The following is a 21226-nucleotide window of genomic DNA, read 5'->3' on the forward strand; positions in this document are numbered from 1 at the left end:
GAGTCAGTACCCTTTCTTCAAAGTGCTCACAGAAAGAGAAAGGTCAATTCTGGATTGTTTACCTAAGATAACTTGCTCAGGAAGGTGGGGATTTTGCAAGACAGGAGACACATGCTCTCTTTGGAATTTCAGTTGGAGAGAGAGAGAAGTCCTCTTAGCTGGTGTGTGTGTGTGTGTGTGACACAGTGCAATCCAGGAAGAACTGATGAAAAGTTCCAAAAGCAGAGGATGGCTGGAAGTGCTATCTGTCTGATGTTTCTCTTGGAATAAGAGGCACAGAAGGGACTCTGTCGTAACCTGAAAGAAAGAGGTTACCATCTGAAAAACCCTGATGGGGCAAGTTTCATCAGCGAGACAATGAGGTGACTAATGGTGGTACCACAGTTGTGGAAGTCCTCTCTGCAAACCCTACAAGAACCTTCCTGAACTGGTGAACTTTATACATGTTAAATTCTGTGCACAGTATGGAGATTGCCTGCAACCAGAGAACTTGGAAGAAGGAGAAGTGAGGTTGAAATGTGAACCAAAGAACTTTTCTTGAATTTACACTCACATTACATACACGTGTGCTTAGAATTAGAAGGGGGTAATTTGGGTTAGTATAGAGTATAGTATAAGAATAGAGTTAAGTTAAAATTTGATTCTATTTTCATGTTTGAAGTTGATTAAAAATAACTTTTGCTTTAAAAACCACTTGTCTTGGTGAATGTCTATTGTTGCTGGGTTTTGGGGTCCTTTGGGCTCATAACACTGGAAATGATCCAAATAGAGCAATTAAAGGGCAAAGTTCTAATATGAATTGTTATGAACCCAGAGGACCCCAAAACCCAGCAGCAATAGATATTCACCAAGACAAATAGTTACTTAAACAAAAGTTGCTTTTAATTATCTTTAAACATTAAAACAGAATCACACTTTAACTTATAACTATTGAATTAACTAACCTAGCTTAACCCCTTTCTAATTCTAAGCACACCTGAATGTTATGTGTGTGTAAGTTGAGAGAAGTTATTTGGTTCACAGTCCAATCTCACTTCTCATTCCTCCAAGTTCACTGGTTGCAGGCAATTCTTATACAGTGCACAGAATTTAACATTTATAATGTTCACCAGGGTTTGGTGCCTGAAAGGTAAATGGTTACCATTCAGGAAGGTTCTTGTCAGTTTTCAGAGAGAGCTCAGCAAGCAAGCAAGCTGCTGAAAGTTGGCAATTTTTGGGGTGCATTGGCAGATCCTGGAAATTATTCACCCCCCCCCCCACCCTGCCAAACCTTGACTCCCCCAACACCCCTTGTTTAATTTATTTCAAAGAGAATGCTTTTCAGACCAGCGAGAGAATAATTGGTTTTAGTACTTTTACTATAACTACCGAGGGGAGCATTTGGAGTTGGCATTGGGAACTCCAGTGTAGACTGAGGGGAGGCTTCGGAGTCAGGCGTCAGGAGCTCCAGTCATTAGAGCACCCAATGCTGAAAATGAAACCTCCCCTTGGCCTTCACCAGAGCTCCCGATGCCCAACTCCAAACCCTCCCCTGTCCCTTGTGGAGCCAGGCTGAGGAGGGTGTACACTGAAGGATGAGTCTGAGTGTGGGATTCACCATCTTCCTGCTTCTATCCCACTGGGTGCTCAGTGCCAAGAGTCACCTTTCCACCAAAGGAAAGAGAGGGCACCCGTGGAGATGGTGACACCTTTAACTTTGGCTGCTCCACTTCAGCCCAGAGGATGCTGCTCTCTGCTTTGATTCAACAAATGCTAGCCTTTAAAGTAGACAGAGGGTTTTTTAAAAAAAATGAAACAACTGTTGCGTTTTTTTAGTGCATAGATTATTTTTCAATATCTCAATATATCCAACACAACGTTGGATATGACTATTTTAGAGTTGAACAGTGGCAAGGACAGGTAGGGAAGGTGAAGTGGATGGTATAGCAGTTGCGAGGGATGGTTGCGGTGTGAAGAGTTGAAGTAAGTAAGCTTTAACGGGGTGTGGGGGCACAATTTCAGAGCTTGCCATAGGCACTATTTTCCCTAGATACAACACAGCCTGAGGCATATCACTAGTCACAGGCCTCTAATCTGATAAGCAATCATCCACCACTACTCTCTGACTTCTCCCATCCAGCCATTGTTGAATCCAGTTCACTACTTCACCATGAATACCTAACATTTGAACCTTCCTGACTAACCTCCCATGTGGGACCTCGTCAAAGGCCTTACTAAAGTCCATGTAGACAACATCAATGGGCTTTTCTTTATCAACATTCCTGGTAACCTTCTCGAAAAACTCTATAAGATTGGTTAAACATGATCTACCACTCATAAAGCCATGTTGACTATACCTAATCAGTCCCTGGCTATCCACATAATTGTATATCTGATCTGTTAGAACACCTTCTAATAATTTACATACTACTGACATCAGGCTCATGGGCCCATCACTTCCAGGGTTACTTTTGGAGCTTTTTTAAACAAAGGAAGAATGTGAGCAACCCTCCAATTCACCAGCACCACACCCGTAACTAAGTAGATTTTAAATATTTCATTCAGAGCCACTGGAATTTCTACACTAGGCACCCCCCCCCCCCACCTCAAGGTCCGAGGGAATATCTTGTCAGGCCCTGGGGATTTATCCACCCTTATTCGTTTTAAGGCAGCAAGCACTTCTTCCTCTTTAATCTGGTTCCATGACCGTACTAGTTGTTTTCTTTACTTCCCACCTCTCTATGCCCATTTCCTGAGTAAATGCAGCTACTGATGAAAACAATATTTAAGATCTTCCCATTCTCTTTTGGTTCCAGACAAAGCTGACCACTCTGATCTTCAAGGGGATCAATTTTGTCCCTTACTATCCTATTGATCTTTATATACCTGGTGAAACCCTTAGGATTTTCCTTCACTTTGTCGGCCAAAATAACCTTGTGTCCTCTTTTTGCCTTCCTGATTTCTTTCTTGAGGTTTTGCTTGCAATTTTTATACTGCTCAAGTACCTCATTCTCTCCATGCTGTTAATATATTTCTCTTCTTCTGAATCAGATCCCCAATATCCCTTGAAAACCAAAGTTTCCTATAGCTTCTAACCTTCTCTGATTCTGACAGGAGCATACGGACTCTGTACTCTCAAAATTTCACCTTTGAAGGTCCTCCACTTACCTCACACATCCTTTCCAGAAAGCAACTTATCCCAATCCACGCATTATAAATCCTTTCTAATATCCTCAAAATTGGCCTTTCTCCAATTTAGAATCTCAACCTGAGGCCCAGATCTATCTTTCTCCATAATTAACTTGAAATAATGGCATTATGATTACTGGACCCAAAATGTTGCCCTGTCACCTCTCCTGTCTCCTTCCCTTAGGTGCAATATACTAGGGGTTTTACTATATCTTGGTGTGATAATATACATTTCCAGAATTTTCTGCAGAAATGAACAGAGTTGGAAGAATACACATGGCTTCGTATGTATAAATTGCCCAACAACTTGTAACAAATCAAGGGTGCTCACCTGTTGATGAGCAATTTACAGTACATGTTAAATTAAATCAACTTGCCCTTAAACTTCTTCGCAAGTGTCTAAGCTAATAGACCTGAATATTTTACTTTATTTTTCTTATAATCACAGATGCTGTCTCATTGCCTAAGTGTATTCAATGATAGACTGATTTTATTTATGTTTCAAGTAATTGCTATATTTAGACCTTAAACTTGCTGCCAAAAAAGTTAATTCATAAATAATTTGGTAAATTCCCATTTAATTTTGTGGCATGTTCAATCATGTACATTATTCCAGAAAGTGCATATTTCAACCTGTGTATTCCCATGCCTGCTGTCAATTTCTGAATGTATCTAAAAATTCTTAAATAGAACCATAGAACCATTACAGCTCAGAAAACAGGCCATTTGGCCAATAAATCCTTTTTTCTAAATTTTCAGTCTTTTTCATGGTTTTGATCCAAACTTCCTTTCCTTCTATTTCTCTTCCATACCTAATTTGACATTTAATTCATCCACATTACTTACGCCCTCATCTTAATCTGCTTGTTTCTTAATTATTTAATTTTAACAGACACCAGAACTATTTGTCCTGTAACACCAAAGTCTGCAGATGCTCTGATTGTAGGAGGAACTCAGCAGGTCTTGCAGCATCCATAGGAGGAAAAGATGTATAACTGACATTATGGGCTTGTGCCCTTCCTCAAAGTAGGAGTAAAAAAGGAGAGACAGGCATCTGTGCTAAAAAGTCTGAGGAAATGAGAAGAATGGGAGTGGGAGGAGTATAGACCAAGAGAACAGACAACGGGTGTTCATTGAATATGATAAGAGGACCAGGGAGAGGAAAGATGATAATTTATTTGGGGGAGGGGGGGGTTGATTCTGTGAATGGTGAAAGAAGATGGAATAGAGAGAGAGAGAGAGAGAGAGAGAGAGAGAGAGAGAGAGAGAGAGAGAGAGAGAGAGAGAGAGAGGGCGGTTTTGAGCCTGGAATGGTGGTGAGGGAAGAGATGTGAACACAAGCGGGGCACTGAGGTGAATCTCTGCTAAGCTGCCTGTCTTCCCTCTGGCAAGCCTTGCTGTACTAACATTGGCTGTGCATTATCTCTACCGTTAAAGACAGCCCCCTTGGGTATAACTGTGTATGCACCCATTGTCTTTCATTATTTTACCAGAAGTTTCTGCTAATAAAAGCCATGATTATTGTTTGACCACATCGTCTTTGTCTTCTTCATCAACTGGCACTTCAATTTTATTAGCTGAAATGGATGCAGCACACAAGCCAGAGCGGCTGATAATCGACCCGTCTGCCCTGAGGTCCAGAGAAATTTTCAACCACTGGATTGCTTGTTTTGATTACTATATGGCTAGAAACAATGTGGTAAATGAGGCGATACAGTGGGGCCACCTGAATTCCCTGCTGGGTGAGGTCCCTTTTGCCGTAACGCTATAGCCTGGGAACGTCTGTCTGCTTACTATGCAGGGCCACGGAATGTGGTGCTTGCTCAACACCAGTTGCTGACGAGATGCCAGAAACCGGGGAAAAGTGATGCTCCCTATGCACTAGCCCTCGACTCACTGGCAAACGAACGTGATGTCAGGGCACCAATGTGTAACAACACCACAATGCCTTGAAGCTGGATGCTTTTGTCAAAGGTTACATCCAGTTACATCCAACAGAGGCTGCTGGAGACGGAGCCCTTAACCTATGATCGGGCAGTCACTCTAGCCAAAACACTGAGAAGTGCTATGCGGTCCAGTGAAATGCTAGAAACCGAAGGGAAATATCCAGGAGTGCTGGAACCCCAAAGGAAAGTAAAGGGCGAACCCCTGGCAAATGCTACTTCTGTGATAAAAGCTGGCACCCCAGACAGAAATGCCCGACTCAATTTGCTACCTGCAGCTATTGTGGGAAACTCGGCCACTTTGCTAAAGCGTGTAAGGTGAAAAGTACTCCTTCTGATATGAAGAAGAGAACCGCCAAGAAAATTCATCCTGTGGCTGCGGAAATGGAAGACAACTGTGAAAAGGAGGAATCTTCATACGAGCCGGCTGAATCGTCTTCAAATGACAACGAGGTGAGATCAGCACCAAGTTCCCCTGTGATAGCTCAATTGACTGTAAAGCTTGGAGGATATTACAGACTGGAACGGTTGACTATGAAGGGAGAGGTGAACGGTGAGACTCTCGATTGCCTAATAGACTTGGGGAGTACTGACAGCTACATCCATGAGAAGGTCGCCAAAGCCTTAAAATTGCAGAGATATCCAACGAACCGAAAGATATCGATGTCTTTTAGTGAACTTACAAAAACTGTATGGGACAAATGTAAAGTTACTTTAAATTTGCAGGGACATTGCCTTGCTGATGTTTGCTTTTTGTAATGCCTGAGCTCTGTGCTCCTGTGTTACTGGGATTGGATATTCAATCTCAGATGAAAAGTGTAGTGTTAAATTTCGATGGGCCACTACCCACACTTACTACCCCCTGTGCTAGTTACTGTGGTCTATCCACATTAAAGATCAAAGCTCCCTCCCTTTCAAGTGATTTATCTCCCGAGTGTTGGCTGATTGCCACTAAGAGCTGTTCTTACAGCAAAGAGGATTGGGAGGTTATCAAAGATGAGACCCAGAGACTGTTTAAAAAGGGAGTAATTGAGCCCAGTAAGAGTCCGTGGTGAGCCCTGGTGGTAATTGTAAAAAATTCACACTAAGAAACGACTGGCTATTGACTACAGCCAGACAATCAACCGTTACACTAACCTGGATGCCTACCCCCTGCCAAGCATCAATTAAATGATTAATCAGATAGCACAATACAAAGTTTACTCCACTATCGACCTCAAAGCAGTTTACCACCAAATCCCCATTAAAAAAAAGGAACAACCCTATATGGCCTTTGAGGCTGATGGGGGGTTATACCAGTTTAAAAGGATACCTTTTGGAGATTCAGAGGGAGATGGATAAGATTGTATGAGTTACAGGGTACATTTCCCTATCTGTGGGAAAACACAGACTGAACACAACAACAACCTAAAAAATTTTTTTAACAACAGCTAAAGAACTTAACCTTACATTTAACGAGGGCAAATGTGTTTTCAATGTGACAGAGCTACCCATTCTAGGCTACATTGTCCACAAGGACGAAATCTGCCCCGATCAGAAAAGAATGGATCCCCTTAAGAAGTTACCACCCCCAGACTCAGCAAAAGCCCTTAAAGAAAGGTGTATGGGATTCTTTTCCTACTACTGCAAATGGGTACGTGACTATGCTATGAAAGCACGCCCTCTGTTTGACACAATCTTTTCCTCTCTCTTCAATGGCTTTCGAGAGAATTAAAGCTGATATTGCCAAAGCTGCACTCTCGTCCATTGACGAGGATGTCCCGTTCCAAGTGGAAACTGATGCCTCAAATTATGCTTTGGCAGGAACCTTTAATCAAAAGGGCAAACCGGTAACATTCTTCTCCCGCATATTATGCGGACCTGAACTAAACATTCTGCCATTGAAAAAGAAGCCCAGGCTATCATTGAAGCTGTTTGCTACTGGAGACATTTTTTAGCCAGCAGAAAATTTACCTTGGTCACTGATCAGAAATCTGTAGCCTGCATGTTCAGTACTAAACACAAAAGTAAAATCAAAAACGATAAGATGGCACGCTGGCAAATAGAACTCTCAACTCTCATCTAAAATTATGAACATGAAGGAAACTAAAATTCATACATCAGTCAATGACTGTAATCAGTACAAACAGGATGAGCTTGGGAATTAGGATGCAGGAAAGCAGAGTCAGCATGATTAACATAAGAATCTTCTAGTCTTTGTGACAAGATCAATGAGCCACCATAAGACTAAGATAAGGAGCGGTAAGGAACAATAGAATGTAGGAAGTTGAGGTAGTCTGGATCAGATAAGGGTCTCCTAGCCCTAGGCAGAAGTACCAAGTTCTACATATCTAATTAGTTAACCTTACACAGATTTACAAAGTTATACATATTAAATTAGTCAACCCTAGACAGGATGAGCCAAGTCTGCATACCAAGAGACTGTAGCTCCGAGAATCAGGAAGGTGTGAATAAGGACAATAACATGAAGGGACACCGACAGGATACCCCCTGGTCCTCCAAGTATACTGAAACTGCACGTAGGCAGGAAGAATTGCCTATGCCAAACCCATCCAGGGGGCAGAAGAATGTAAGGGGGAGGGTATTCTGATACTGAAATTTACTGTATAAAAGTTGGGTAAGCCCCAGTGTATGTGTGTATTCCCAGGGTAAGGGGAAGCACCCAACTTTGCATTGTTGTTATAATAAATGTTCTTTGTTCTCAATTTTTGTCTTGAGCAATTTCTTTAAAAGTAATTCTGTTTCTAACAAATGGGAACTCGTCTGGGATCACACTCCCTCCAGTAACAGAGTGCCCCGATGATGAGAGTAGGTGCACCCTGGCTGATTCAGCTGGACTCATGGATGACGGGTGGCTGGTCAGTGGAAGAAGCGAGTGATATCCGAGAAGAGGCATTGAGAACAAACGACGGGAGGAAGCGCGCTAGAACATTGCTACTGGAACCCGGTAAGAGGAATTTTAATTGCCTATCAGTATGGGAAGTATGAGTAGCAAGGAAGAGAGTCCTGGTAAAGGATGTGAAAACCAGATAGCTACGTACAGCCCGCTTGGGTTGATGTTATCTGAGTGGGGCACGGGAAGGACCCATGGGAAAGACAAACTGACAATGGTCAGGTATTGTTGTTTTGAATGGGTTAAAAGCCCGGTTAAAGGGAGCTCCGTGTACTGGCCAAAGTTCGGATCCAAGGATGACTGGATGTGTCAAGCTTTGAACATCTGGCTCTATCAAAACCAGAGGGACAATGTTGAGAGCAGGGAATATGCAGCCTGCTGGCTCAAGGGATCGATTGACCAACTGGTTTTGAATGAGAAAGAACTCAGGGATAAGAGAGAGGAGGAACCTTTTGTCCCTGAATCACAGGGGTGGGATGTGCTACATTCCCTCCCTCCACCTTATGTTCCTCCTATGCCGGCTCCTATCTTTCCTTCCCCTCCTATGACCTACCCTTCTGCACCTCCCCCTCCTCCCCCACCACTAGAGAAGAAAGAAGAGAACCGGAGTGGTATGGTGACTCGCTCCCAAAGCGCTCGATTACCATCTCCGTTGACAGGAGAGAGAGATCATTGTAATTTAGAACAGTGTGAGATCCTTCAGGAAGAAAGGGCAGAACCCTTCGATTCATTTCCCAGGGAGCAGGAACTCAAATCTAATAAACCAGAAACCAGCTGGATGCGACCCCTGTGGGAGGTTCCCGTGGGAGAGGGTCTTGGGTTCGTAAATGTGCCCCTGACCAGCACTGAAGTGCGTAACTTTAAGAAAGAATTGACCTCCCTGATAGAAGATCCCCAGGGATGTGCCGAACAGTTAGACCAATTTTTGGGACCAAACCTGTATTTGGGAGGAAATAACATCCATCTTTAAGACTCTGTTTATCTTAGATGAGCGGGGAATGATCCGACAGGCAGGCATTAGAGTCTTGGATAAGGAAGACCAAGGGGGACATGAGGCGATACCTGGAGAAGCCAAATTTCCCCTCACAAAACCTAATTGGGATAAAAATACTAGTGGTGGTCGCACACTGATGAAAGAATACAGGATTAATTTGATCAAAGGAATCAGAGAATCTGTCCCCAAGGGACAGAATTTCAAAAAAGCCTTTGAGGTTCCCCAAGGTCCCGAGGAGACCCCCTCTGCATTTCTCAATAGATTGCGCACGGCAATTCAACAATATGGGGTTCTCAACATAGAATCTCCAGCAGGGGAACAATTGGTTCTAACGGGTTTTGTTACCAACTCAGCCCCAGACATCAGAAGAAAATTACAAAAGACAGAAAATTGGCACGAGCAAGGAATTACCCAGCTACTACAGATTGCTCAGAAAGCATTTGTCCAGAGGGCGGAAGATAAACAGAAAGGGAAAGCGAAAATTTTAATGCAAGCAGTCAAAGGAATAGTAGATGAGCATCACGAAAAATGTAGGGATTACGGGCCAACCTCTGTACGCGGTGAGGGGAGCCACGGGTGGGGAAGTGGGGACCCCAACAGGTGGAGGAGTAGAGGAGGATTCAGGGGATGACGGGTGCCCCCTAAAAACTTTGGGAGAGATTGGGAAACAGGACCTCTTATCTGTTTCCATTGTAAAAAGGAAGGACACTTTAAAAAGGAATGCCCACTGCGAGCAATGGACACACGCTCCTATGCCCTGATGGAAGCTGATTACGAATAGGGGGGTCACGGTTCTCAGCCAATACACACCGTGGGGCTGCACGGAGAACCATTAGTTAATTTATGCATAGGACCCCACAGTGACAAGATGATGTTTTTAGTCGATTCTGGAGCCGCCCGATCTAGCATTCTACACCAACCTAAGGGGGTTAGAATAGAAGGGACAGTTATAGTTTCAGGGGTGGGAGGACGAGACTTTACAGTCCCAGTATTGCGAGAGGTCAGAATGCAAATGGGGGATAAGATCATAATCGAGGATCTTCTATTACTTCCCCAAGCTGGAGTATGCTTGCTAGTAAGAGACTTACAGGACCAATTGGCTATCGGTACCAGACCTTTACAATCAGGCATTGGAGTACAATTCTATGTTTTGAGCGAGGATGATCAAAAACATAAATCCGAGAGTATGGGCAGAAAAAGGCAATAGAGGAATCCTCGACATTCCTCCACTACAAGTCACTTTAAAGGATACTCAACAAATTGTTAGACAGAAACAGTACCCGATTCCGATGGCTGGCCGAAAAGGTTTACAGCCCGTAATTGACCAGTTGATTCAGGATGGCATACTCGAACCCTGTATGTCTCCCTTTAATACCCCGATTTTACCTGTTCAAAAACCAGACAGCACCTACCGCTTAGTACAGGACTTGAGGGAGCTTAACAAATTCATTCTTACCCGTCACCCGGTTGTACCTAACCCCTATACCATTATGAGTAAAATTGATCCCCATAATCAATGGTTTAGTGTCATTGATCTCAAGGATGCATTTTGGACTTGTCCATTAGCTACAGAGAGCAGAGACATGTTTGCCTTTGAATGGGAAAACCCCTTTACTGGCCGTAAAAACCAATACCGGTGGACTGTCCTTCCTCAGGGCTTTACAGAATCACCCAATTTATTCGGTCAGGTCCTAGAACAGATATTAGATGAGGCTCCTCGGAGAGAAAATTGCCAACTCATACAATACGTTGATGACTTGTTAATTACAGCGAGAACTTATGAATTAGCTCAAGATTTTACTGTTGCACTTTAAAATTTTCTAGAGAAGAAAGGTCTGAGAGTCAGCGAGTCCAAACTACAATTTGTGCAATCCAAAGTTAAATAGTTAGGACACCTAGTGAGTCAGGGAACCAGGAAAATTAGCCCAGAGAGAATAACTGGTATTATGCAGATTCCCCCTCCCAAAAATGCCCAGGAACTCAGAAAATTCCTTGGGTTAGTGGGATTCTGTAGAATCTGGATGGAAAATTATTCTAACCTGGTCAAATTCCTTTATGATAAACTTCCCAGTATAGGAACCGAACCTCTTGACTGGACGGATGAAGAGATCAAAGATTTTAACTTCGTTAAACATTGCTTTACGCGTGCCCCAGTTTTAGCGCTACCCGACTTAAACAAACCTTTTGACTTATATACTAATACCAAAGCTGGGGCAGCCACAGGAGCGCTCACCCAAAACAGGGCAGGCTATAGACAACCAGTGGCTTTCCTGTCAAAGCTTTTAGACCCCGTTTGTCGCGGCTGGCCAGAATGTGTACAAGCCATCGCAGCCACTGCAATTTTAGTTGAGGAAGGGCGAAAGATTACTTTCGGCGCCCCTATGATAGTTCACACCCCTCATACTGTTCGCAATATCCTCTTACAGTGGGCTGGAAGGTGGCTCACGGACTCGAGAATTTTAAAATATGAAACGATCCTAATGGATAGCAACGATTTGACCTTACTTACAACTAAAACTCTCAACCCAGCAGCCTTCCTCATCTCTCCAACTACTGACCAATCCTCAAATGATTTAGAACATGTGTGTTTAGAAGTTATCGACTTACAAACCAAAATTAGGGAAGACTTAACTGATGTCCCTTTAAATGAAGGAGAAAGATTGTTTATTGACAGCTCTTCACGTTGCATTGCAGGAACTCGCTATAGTGGGTATAGTGTAGTGGATGGTAAGCAAGGACTGGTGATCGAAGCCGGTCGCCTCCCTGGTCATTGGTCAGCACAATCCTGTGAACTATATGCCCTCTGTAGAGCACTCCACGAACTAGAGAACAAGGTAGGAACTATCTACACTGACTCCAAGTACGCTTTCGGTGTAGTCCATACCTTCGGTAAGATATGGAAAGAACGAGGGATGATAACTGGCAAAGGACAGAAGTTAGCCCATGAACACTTAATTATCCAATCCCGACCGAAATTGCCGTAGTACATGTGCGGGGACACCAGACTGGTAACAGTCCTGAAGCTAGAGGCAACAGGCAGGCTGATGCAGCTGCCAAACAGGCGGCACTCGCAGAAAAGATTCACATGCTCCAGCTACTGCCCACACCAATAGAGATTAAAAAGACTCCCATCTTTTCACGGGAAGATGAGGTCTATGAAAGATAGGGATTTCGCCAGACTGCCGACGGGTTGTGGTGGACAGCAGATGGACGGCAAGTCCTTAACAAAGCCCTAACTCGCCAAGTTATAGATCAGCTACATCAACAAACACATTGGGGAACCCAGTCACTTGTTGATACCTTTGAATGTTCCCTTCACTGTCCTGGCATATACAATATTACTAAACTCGCTACTAGATCTTGTCCCATCTGTCAGAGGATCAATAAAAAATCGATGCGCCATGTAATGCCTGGCGGTCGCGACATTGCCGTTCGCCCGTTCCAGCGCATAGTTCACGGAACTTCTTAAAATTGGTATTTACAAATTCCTCCTTGTCCTGGTCGATCATTTTACACGATGGGTTAAAGCTTTTCCCACCCCGAATGATCGCGCCAGCACTGTTATCAGAATACTCATTGAATGTGTCATTCCACGATACGGTATGATGCAGACCATTGATTCAGATCGAGGTACGCATTTTACCTCTCAGGTTCTCCAGGGTGTCTGCAAGAAACTAGGAATAGACTGGCAATTACATACCCCATGGCATCTCCAAAGTTCGGGTCGAGTCGAACGTATGAATCAAACTTTGAAACTTCAACTCACCCGACTTCATGAAGAGACTGGCCTTTCCTGGATTAAATCGTTACCATTAGCCCTGATTAGAATTCGCACAGCCCCTCGTAAAGACCTTGCAGTCTCACCGTACGAGATGATGTTTGGGCTTCCATTTATGGGGTTCCACACTGATTCTCCCATCCCCGAGGCTAATGACCAATACATTTCAAAATTTTTACAAGGGCTTTCTACTTCAATCCACGACTTGAAACAAAAGGGACTCAAACTCCACCCTTAGACTTTCCTATACATTCTATTAAACCTGGTGATTGGGTTTATGTCAAAGCATGGCAAGATGACCAACTAAAACCTGCCTGGGATGGTCCCTACTGTGTACTTTTAATTACAGACACCGCCGTGCGAACAAGAGAAAAAGGCTAGACCCACATTCAAAGAATCAAACCAGCTTCCGAACCACAACATCACGACACACAGACTCAACCCTCAACCTGGCGTGCAGTTCCTCATCCTTCAGACCTGAAACTTACACTGTGCCGCGACAAAGTGCCGTAATGTTACATTTATTGTTTATTGTTTTATTTAACTGTTGCTTCTCCATTTCTGCCGTGTCACTTAATTACTCGCTATGTTTTAAGTCCTCCTGGAATAGGGGCAGCAGAGGTTACAATTGTGTTACTTTACATTGTAGACAGGGCATAGATTTCAGACAGATATGTTTTCATAAGGCATTCCAATACGGACCAGGGGAACAGAGTAGCGATAGTCAGTTAACAGCCTACATAGGTATTGACGGCAGGAGTTCTAAACCTCTAGCACAACGGAGATGGTTTGACCAAGACACACTGAATTTTATTAATCAATGTACATTTCGCACACAGGGAGAGAATACATGTTCTCATTCACACACATTGGCTTCTACTCACAACCTCACTGATACTCGGACTAAGCTTAACAGGCAAGCTGCTACATACGGGTTAAATCACAAGAAACAATCCTCCCCAGCTTGGTCTCTTCTCAAACATCCTTTGGGTCTCTCTTCCATTCACAAACACCACCCCGTAAAGGGGAGCAACGTGAGCTGCTACCGCACTCTAAAGCTGCTTGGCATTTCAATATCAGACTCCTGACAGCCATCGGAGATCGATGGCCCTAGGGTTCGGGGCTGAAGAGGAACGTCAGATACGAGCCACAATTCAACGGAACTGCCTGACTCTCGCTACTCGTTCGCTGCTGAAGGCAGCATTTCTCAGAGACTTCTTCAGGCCTCGTTCGCTGCTGAAGGCAGCATTTCTCAGAGACTTCTTCAGGACTCGTTCGCTGCTGAAGACAGCATTTCTCACAGACTTCTTCAGGACAATGCTTACAACAGTCGGGCGGTTAAAGACACTGCTTCAAGACTTCAACGAGAATCTGCCCATGCCCATGTTCAGACTTGGCAACCTTGGACTGATGTGGGATGGACTAGACTCTTTACTGAGAACTGGAGCCTGATACTCACAACCCTAATAGCAGCTGGACTCGCTACTCTGACCTTTATGGTGCTCCCCTACCTAAAGACTTTAAATTCATCGAACCCTTCGTCAGAACACTACACCCCGAAGCCTTAACTCTCCAACGACACAGAGACTGCAATTCGGTTATTGACCAGCTGGGAAAAACAACACCTTACACTTTACAGCATCAGTAATACTGATCTAAAAGAAAAGTGAGGATGGGGGTGGATCAGTAACACTGAGACCGGTAACCTAAGATCAGTAACACTGATCATGGTGAAAGATCAGTATTACTGATCTAAAAGAAAAGTGAGGATTGTGAGAGATGGGAAAACTGATCTAAAATTATGAACATGAAGGAAATTAAAATTCATACATCAGTCAATGGCTGTAACCAGTACAAACAGGATGAGCTTGGGAATTAGGATGCAGGAAAGCAGAGTCAGCATGATTAACATAAGAATCTTCTAGTCTTTGTGACAAGATCAATGAGCCACCATGACTAAGATAAGGAGCGGTAAGGAACAATAGAATGTAGGAAGTTGAGGTAGTCTGGATCAGATAAGGGTCTCCTAGCCCTAGACAGGAGTACCAAGTTCTACATATCTAATTAGTTAACCTTACACAGATTTACAAAGTTATACATATTAAATTAGTCAACCCTAGACAGGATGAGCCAAGTCTGCATACCAAGAGACTGTAGCTCCGAGAATCAGGAAGGTGTGAATAAGGACAATAACATGAAGGGACACCGACAGGACCCCCTGGTCCTCCAAGTATACTGAAACTGCACGTAGGCAGGAAGAATTGCCTATGCCAAACCCATCCAGGGGGCAGAAGAATGTAAGGGGGAGGGCACTCTGATACTGAAATTAACTGTATAAAAGTTGGGTGAGCCCCAGTGTATGTGTGTATTCCCAGGGTAAGGGGAAGCACCCAACTTTGCATTGTTGTTATAATAAATGTTCTTTGTTCTCAATTTTTGTCTCGAGCAATTTCTTTAAAGGTAATTCTGTTTCTACACCTCTGACGCATTATTACGAGCTGCTGCCGGTGCTCAGCTTGAGGGGCTGAAAGAGATCGTGCCACCAGGAGTCACGAGATTCTTCCACTACATAAGGGCTAACAATCTTCCTTAATCCCTGGAAGAAGTCAGAAAACTGACTAAAATCTGTCCTGTTTGCACAGAATACAAACCGCAGAACTTTAAAGCTCTGGAGGCCACTCTCATCAAGTCACCCCGACCTTTTGAGAGGATTAGCTTGGATTTTAAAGGGTCGTTACCATCCAACAACAAATATTTCCTTACTGTAATCGATGAATATTCAAGGTTTTCCTTTGCGATACCCTGCCCTGACATCTCGTCAGCATCTGTCATTAAGGTACTCGACAGAATTTTCAGTGTTTTTGGTTTTCCCAATTACATTCATACAGACAGAGGCTCAGCATTCATGAGCGCTGAGCTGCGCCAAGCCCTGCTACGAAAGGGGATTGCCACCAGCAGTACCACGAGCTACAACCCACAGGGCAATGGGCAGGTCAAAAGGCTAATGCTACAGTCTGGAAGACTGTTAACCTTGTGTTAAAGACACATAGTTACCCTGTTACCCAGTGGCAGGAGATGCTGCCTGAGGCGTTACATTCTATTCGGTCTTTATTGTGTACTGCAACAAATCAAACACCTCACGAATGTATGTTTGCTTTTCCTAGGAAATCAGGAACTGTGATGGACTGGCCAGCCTGTTTATCTGAACCTGAGACCATGCTGGTGAAGAACTACGCTCGGACGTGAAAAACAGACCCTCTAGTCCAACCAGTTCAGCTACTCCATACAAACCCCAATTATGCTCATGTTAAATTCACAGATGGGAGCACTGACACTGTGACTCTCAGAGATCTGGCCCCGCCTGGTTCGCCCCTTTCTCACAACCCTACTCAGAGTGATCCTGAGAGGTTGGACTCACTCCCCCAGCCTGTGACCCCTAGTAAGCATTCGGATGGCCATGCTGAGGCTCCACTGCCTCACGCTGGCGATTCTGGAGTGGGTCCAGAAGTCCAACCTTCCCACACTACAGATTCAGAGCCTGTATCAGTTCCCAAGGTTACAAAGCAATCTGTTCCAATTAGAAAATCAACTAGAATTCATAAACAACCTGAGAGGCTGCAGTATTCATAAAACATCTCATTATATTTCAATTGCTCTGCTAGAGGAAGAGTCCGTGTTTTGGCTGTTAGAGAATCCTCAATGCCAAATATGGTATCCATGTATTTCTTGCTTAAGTTTTACCTGGCAGCTGTCCTTTTGATTTTAACCCTTCTTTTGCCGGGGAGAGACTGTGGTGAATCACTGCTAAGCTGCCTGTCTCCCCTCTGGCGAGCCTTGCTGTACTAACATTGGCTGTGCATTATCTCTACCGTTAAAGACACTTCCCTTGGGTATAACTGTGTAAGCATTCATTGTCTTTCATTATTGTACCATAAGTTTCTGCTAATAAAACCATGAATATTGTCTGACCGCATCATCTTTGTCTTCTTCATCAACTGGCACTTCTGGCACCTCGTGTGGTCACAGTGGTAGGTGCCAAGGGGACAAGAGAAGACAAGAGAGACATGTTGTGAGTGGTCCCTATGGAAGCTGGAGAGTGGAGGAGAGGGAAATGTGGGTCTAGAAGTGGGATCCTGTATTGAGTGGGTGAAATAAGGAGAATGATATGTTGGATGTGGAGGCTAGTGAGGTGGTAGGTGAGGAGATGAGTACTTCTGTCCTTGTTCAGTGTGGGAGTGGAAGGGGGCCAGGGCAGAAGTGCGGATTGGAGGATGTGTAGGTGAGGACCAAGCTGATGACGATAGAGGGGAAGCCATGTTTTTGTAAGAAGGCGGACATCTTTGATGATCTAGCATGGAAGATCTTGTCTGGGAGCAGAAGTGACCGGGACTGAGGAATTGAAAGATCTATTTGTCACCATGCTCCTGATAATGCACTCTTCTTTGGCACAGTGAACAATTTACACTTACAGAACATAATGTTTAAAACTTAGTTTTTATTCATTGCCAAGATGTGAAGATGGCTGGAGACATGCGACACAGTGGATGTGGGAATCTGGAGAAAACAATAATTTAATGTAGAAACTTAATGAGTCAAGCAGCATCTGTGGTGGGAGAAGGTATTGTTAAAGTTTCAGGTTGAACTCTTCATCAAATGGATTTTAGAGAGGACAATTGGCCACTCTATGGAGGAGAAGGTGGGAGGGTTGATACACATGCCATTAGGGGAATTGGTGAACCAGGGAAGGGTGAAGAATGATGAACAGATGGGGCCATGTGGGTGAAGGGAAGGGGTGGAGTTGGGAGACAGAGGCAGTTGAATGATAAGTAGCAGGCAAAGAGAGAGAGAAAAAGACAGATGGTGCAAGATGGGCCAAAGGAGAGTGAAAGTGAAGATAGCTGATGATGGGTGATAAGGAAGTACAAAATTTATAAATTTATCAGAAATTGGAGAAGGAAAGAAGGAGAGGATGGTGTTACAGGAAACTATTAAGGGGGAGTTGAAGTACAGCAATGGAACTAGCAGGAGGAGGGATGGAGTGGGTGAGATATGTGGATTAAGATGAATGGAAAAAGGAAGGTGAAGGGGTTGAAATGGTTGGAGGCCAGAGTTGGCTAGCAAGGCCAATACCTCTTGAGTCAATTTTATTGCTCATTCCTAATTGCCCTATGCATCGAGCAATTTGCTTGACCACTACAGAGTATAGTGAAGACTCAAATTCATGAATGGGATCTGAAGTCACATATATGCCATCCAGTTAAGAATAGATTTCCTTCACTGGAACCAATAGGGAACCAGATGGGTTTTAAAATCCTCCATGTATTTTTTGTGAGAAACGTTAGTGATATCGTAGGGGTTTTTTTTTAACCTTCAAACTTAAATTACTAGTTCAATTGATCAGGGCTTAATATTCTGTACACAAGTCCAGAAACTCAAACACAATGCTACCGCGATCCTTTCAGCACAAGAGGTGCAGGACAACCTCAACAAGATATCACACTCCAACAAATTCTGGGCCAGCGTTGTACACATATTTGAATGAAGAATAATTTTTGCAATGAAGAAATGGGAGACACCTGTCAAAAATCACCTCCCTATAAATCTCCTTGTAGTTCACTGACAAAACAAGAACATAATGTTGGGAATATCCAGCAGGTCACATGGTGTCTGTGACAAATATTTCAGATCATTGATCTTTGATTAAAACAAAAGCCAGGAAGTTGGATCCTTAATTGCTAATTAGTAAATTATTCTTTTTTCTTGTTTCCTATATTTGGCTTACTTAGTATCTGCTATGTTCATTACATGAAATGATTAGACTTTTATTGGAATGTGCTCATATCATAAAGAAGGATCATACCAAGCAGATAACAGAAATAACCGAAGTAATTCTGTGCATCATAATTCAGTTTTTCAAATACGAGATTAATTATGTATCAAGATAGATATATCATGACCAATAGTCAAAGTAATATTTAAATGCAATCAAAATATGAAAGAAAGAAATTCAAAGTATTGACTGAATGCAATCTGAGCAAAAAAGAGCAAAAGTGGACCAAGACAGAGTGGTAATCGTTGTCTACATGGACTCTACCAAGGTCTTTAATAAGGTTTTGCATGGTTGGCTGCTCTGGAATGTTAGAGCAGATGGGATCCAGGGTGAGTTAACTAATTGGATACAAAATTGGCCTGGTGGTGTGAAGTAGGGGGTAATGGTGGAGGGTTGCTTTTTCAATTGGAGGCCTGAGGCTGCCGCATCAGAATTCCGCTCTCTATTGTTTATCACATATGTTATTCATTTGGATGAGTATGATAGTGACGTGTTGAGTAAGTTTGCAAATAACACCAAAATTGATGGTGTAGAGAAGTGGAGAGGGATGAAAGTTATCTAAGATTATAGAATATAGATCAACTGAGAAAGTGAGCAAGGTAATGGTTGATGGAATTTAACCTGGATAGGTACAGGCTAAAGTCAGGAAGTTCAACCGGGGCAGGACATACACAGTTAATGCAGGGCCATAGCAAGGGTTCAGTGTTTAAGTTTACTTGTCAAGTTATATCTCATAGAGAGGATGCCAGGAAAGACCAGATTGTTCCACTGTTATAGAGAGCTGTGAAATTCAGCTAACTTACATTTCCAAGAGGCAGAATGACCTTTGTCAACATCATTTTGATGTGTTTGAGAAAACAAGGCATTGGATTCCAATAAATAGTTTATTTGAAGTCTCATGATGAAGATCTGGATTTATATACAATAAAAGTCCAAAAATCTGGATGCCAAAAATCCAGACCATCTGAGAATCCGGACTTCTTGAAAACTCTCAAACTTTTTTTTCAATTTAGCAGGCTTTAGCATGTATGCGTGCATGCGTAAGCACCACAGATGCATGGCGGCCATAAGCAACCATGCCAAAGTCGCGGAAATGTCATAAAATTATTTATTTGTTTCTTTGTACTTTGTATTTTATATTAAAAAAATGTTTTGGTGATAAACTATTGAAATTTACCTGTTCGTCTTTTCTTTATTCTCCTTAAATTTGAATTTTAAAAGTATTGCTGAGAATCCTGAAAACCCAAAAATCTGAACCAACCCAATCTCCCTGCAATCCAGATTTTAGGACTTTTACTGTATTATTTTATTTACTGAGATACAATCCAATATTTATAAGAAATGATAATATTGGTTAATGGGGTAATATCTGGATTATTTGTCGTATAATACAAAATACATAAGACATTTTACATTTTAATAGTCAAACATTATTTGAAGAAATAATTGCATTTATATCAGTTAAACAAATATGTTTGAATGCTAAGTTATTGCAGTATTAATATTTAAAATGGCATCAAAATAACTTAAACAAAGAAGGAAAAAGAATGCAGCAGAACTGAAACATAGGAGATTTTAAATTTATATTTAGACATACAATATGGTAACAAGCCTTTTCGGCCCATGTGTCCATGCTGCCAAATTTCCACCTAATTAACCTACACTCCCAGTACGTTTCGAATTTTATAGCGCACTATTAAAAGTCTTTATCTTTTTTTTCTCAATGTTGCTTGATTTAACAAAATTAATATTACACCTTGTGTTACCAATAAATCATTTTAAATTGAGGCTGAGAATAAATCATCATTTTTAATTCAAACATTCAACAAAATTTCAACCACTGACCTCATAAGCAGGATAATTAAGTGGGAAAGAAATGAATTTAATATTTTACAGACCCATTATTTAGGAAGTTTAAAAAGGGAAGGAACAAATGTCCTTGGTCCTTCTAGAATGAATTGATTAAAATTCATGAACATTTAATTTTATTCAGATCGTTTCTTATTTTAAGAATTCCATTTGCCGTTTCAAGCAATCTAACACTCAATAAGTTAACTTGCAAATGATATACAGGAAACACAAGCATAATCAAAAAAAGCGAGCATTTATTATCCTAAAGGTCAAATTGTTACAGTTTCAGCCAGGCAAAGCCATCTTGCCTCAGGACTATATCTATTTTGCATATAAAATCAGTTCTGAGTACCTGTATGCTAATAGAAGTTGGCTGTTCTATCACTTTAGTTTCAATTTTTTTTCTTTTCGGCTTTTTTTGTACTTTTTCTGTCTTGTCAGCTGCAGTTGGTCTGGAATTTACCCCACTTGTGTGGTTTGCAGCTTCATTCTGTCCGCTCTTTAAATACCTGGAAGCTTCATGGTTTTCAACTACTTTTGTCAAGTTTGTAATAACCTTCACGCTCACCTCCGAGTATTCTTCCTGACATAGGCAGAATGGAAGGAAGAGCAAAAAGAGCAGGGACCAGCATTCAAAAGACTTCAGTGCCATATTCTATGGGTTGGGGCCAGAAGCAAGGTGCCAGTCTTATTCTCCAGACGAATACAATCTCGATGAATTTTGCATCAAGCGTGCAGCTTTATAGTGCTGTCAGCTCCTGGTACAGGA

At 42.5% G+C, this 21226-nt stretch overlaps 1 protein-coding gene across 1 annotated transcript in view; it reads right to left on the bottom strand.

Annotated features, from left to right (window-relative positions):
* LOC138756104 (complement C1q tumor necrosis factor-related protein 3-like) overlaps nt 1-21109 on the bottom strand; it is a 45358-nt gene extending 24249 nt beyond the window's left edge. The window contains exon 1 of the mRNA XM_069922758.1: nt 20810-21109. Coding sequence (XP_069778859.1) covers nt 20810-21109 — 300 coding nt within the window. The remainder of the gene's footprint in view (nt 1-20809) is intronic.
* Between the last annotated feature and the right edge of the window lie 117 nt (nt 21110-21226).

This window comes from Narcine bancroftii, chromosome 3, assembly GCF_036971445.1.
Source record: "Narcine bancroftii isolate sNarBan1 chromosome 3, sNarBan1.hap1, whole genome shotgun sequence".
NCBI classification, from domain to species: domain Eukaryota; kingdom Metazoa; phylum Chordata; class Chondrichthyes; order Torpediniformes; family Narcinidae; genus Narcine; species Narcine bancroftii.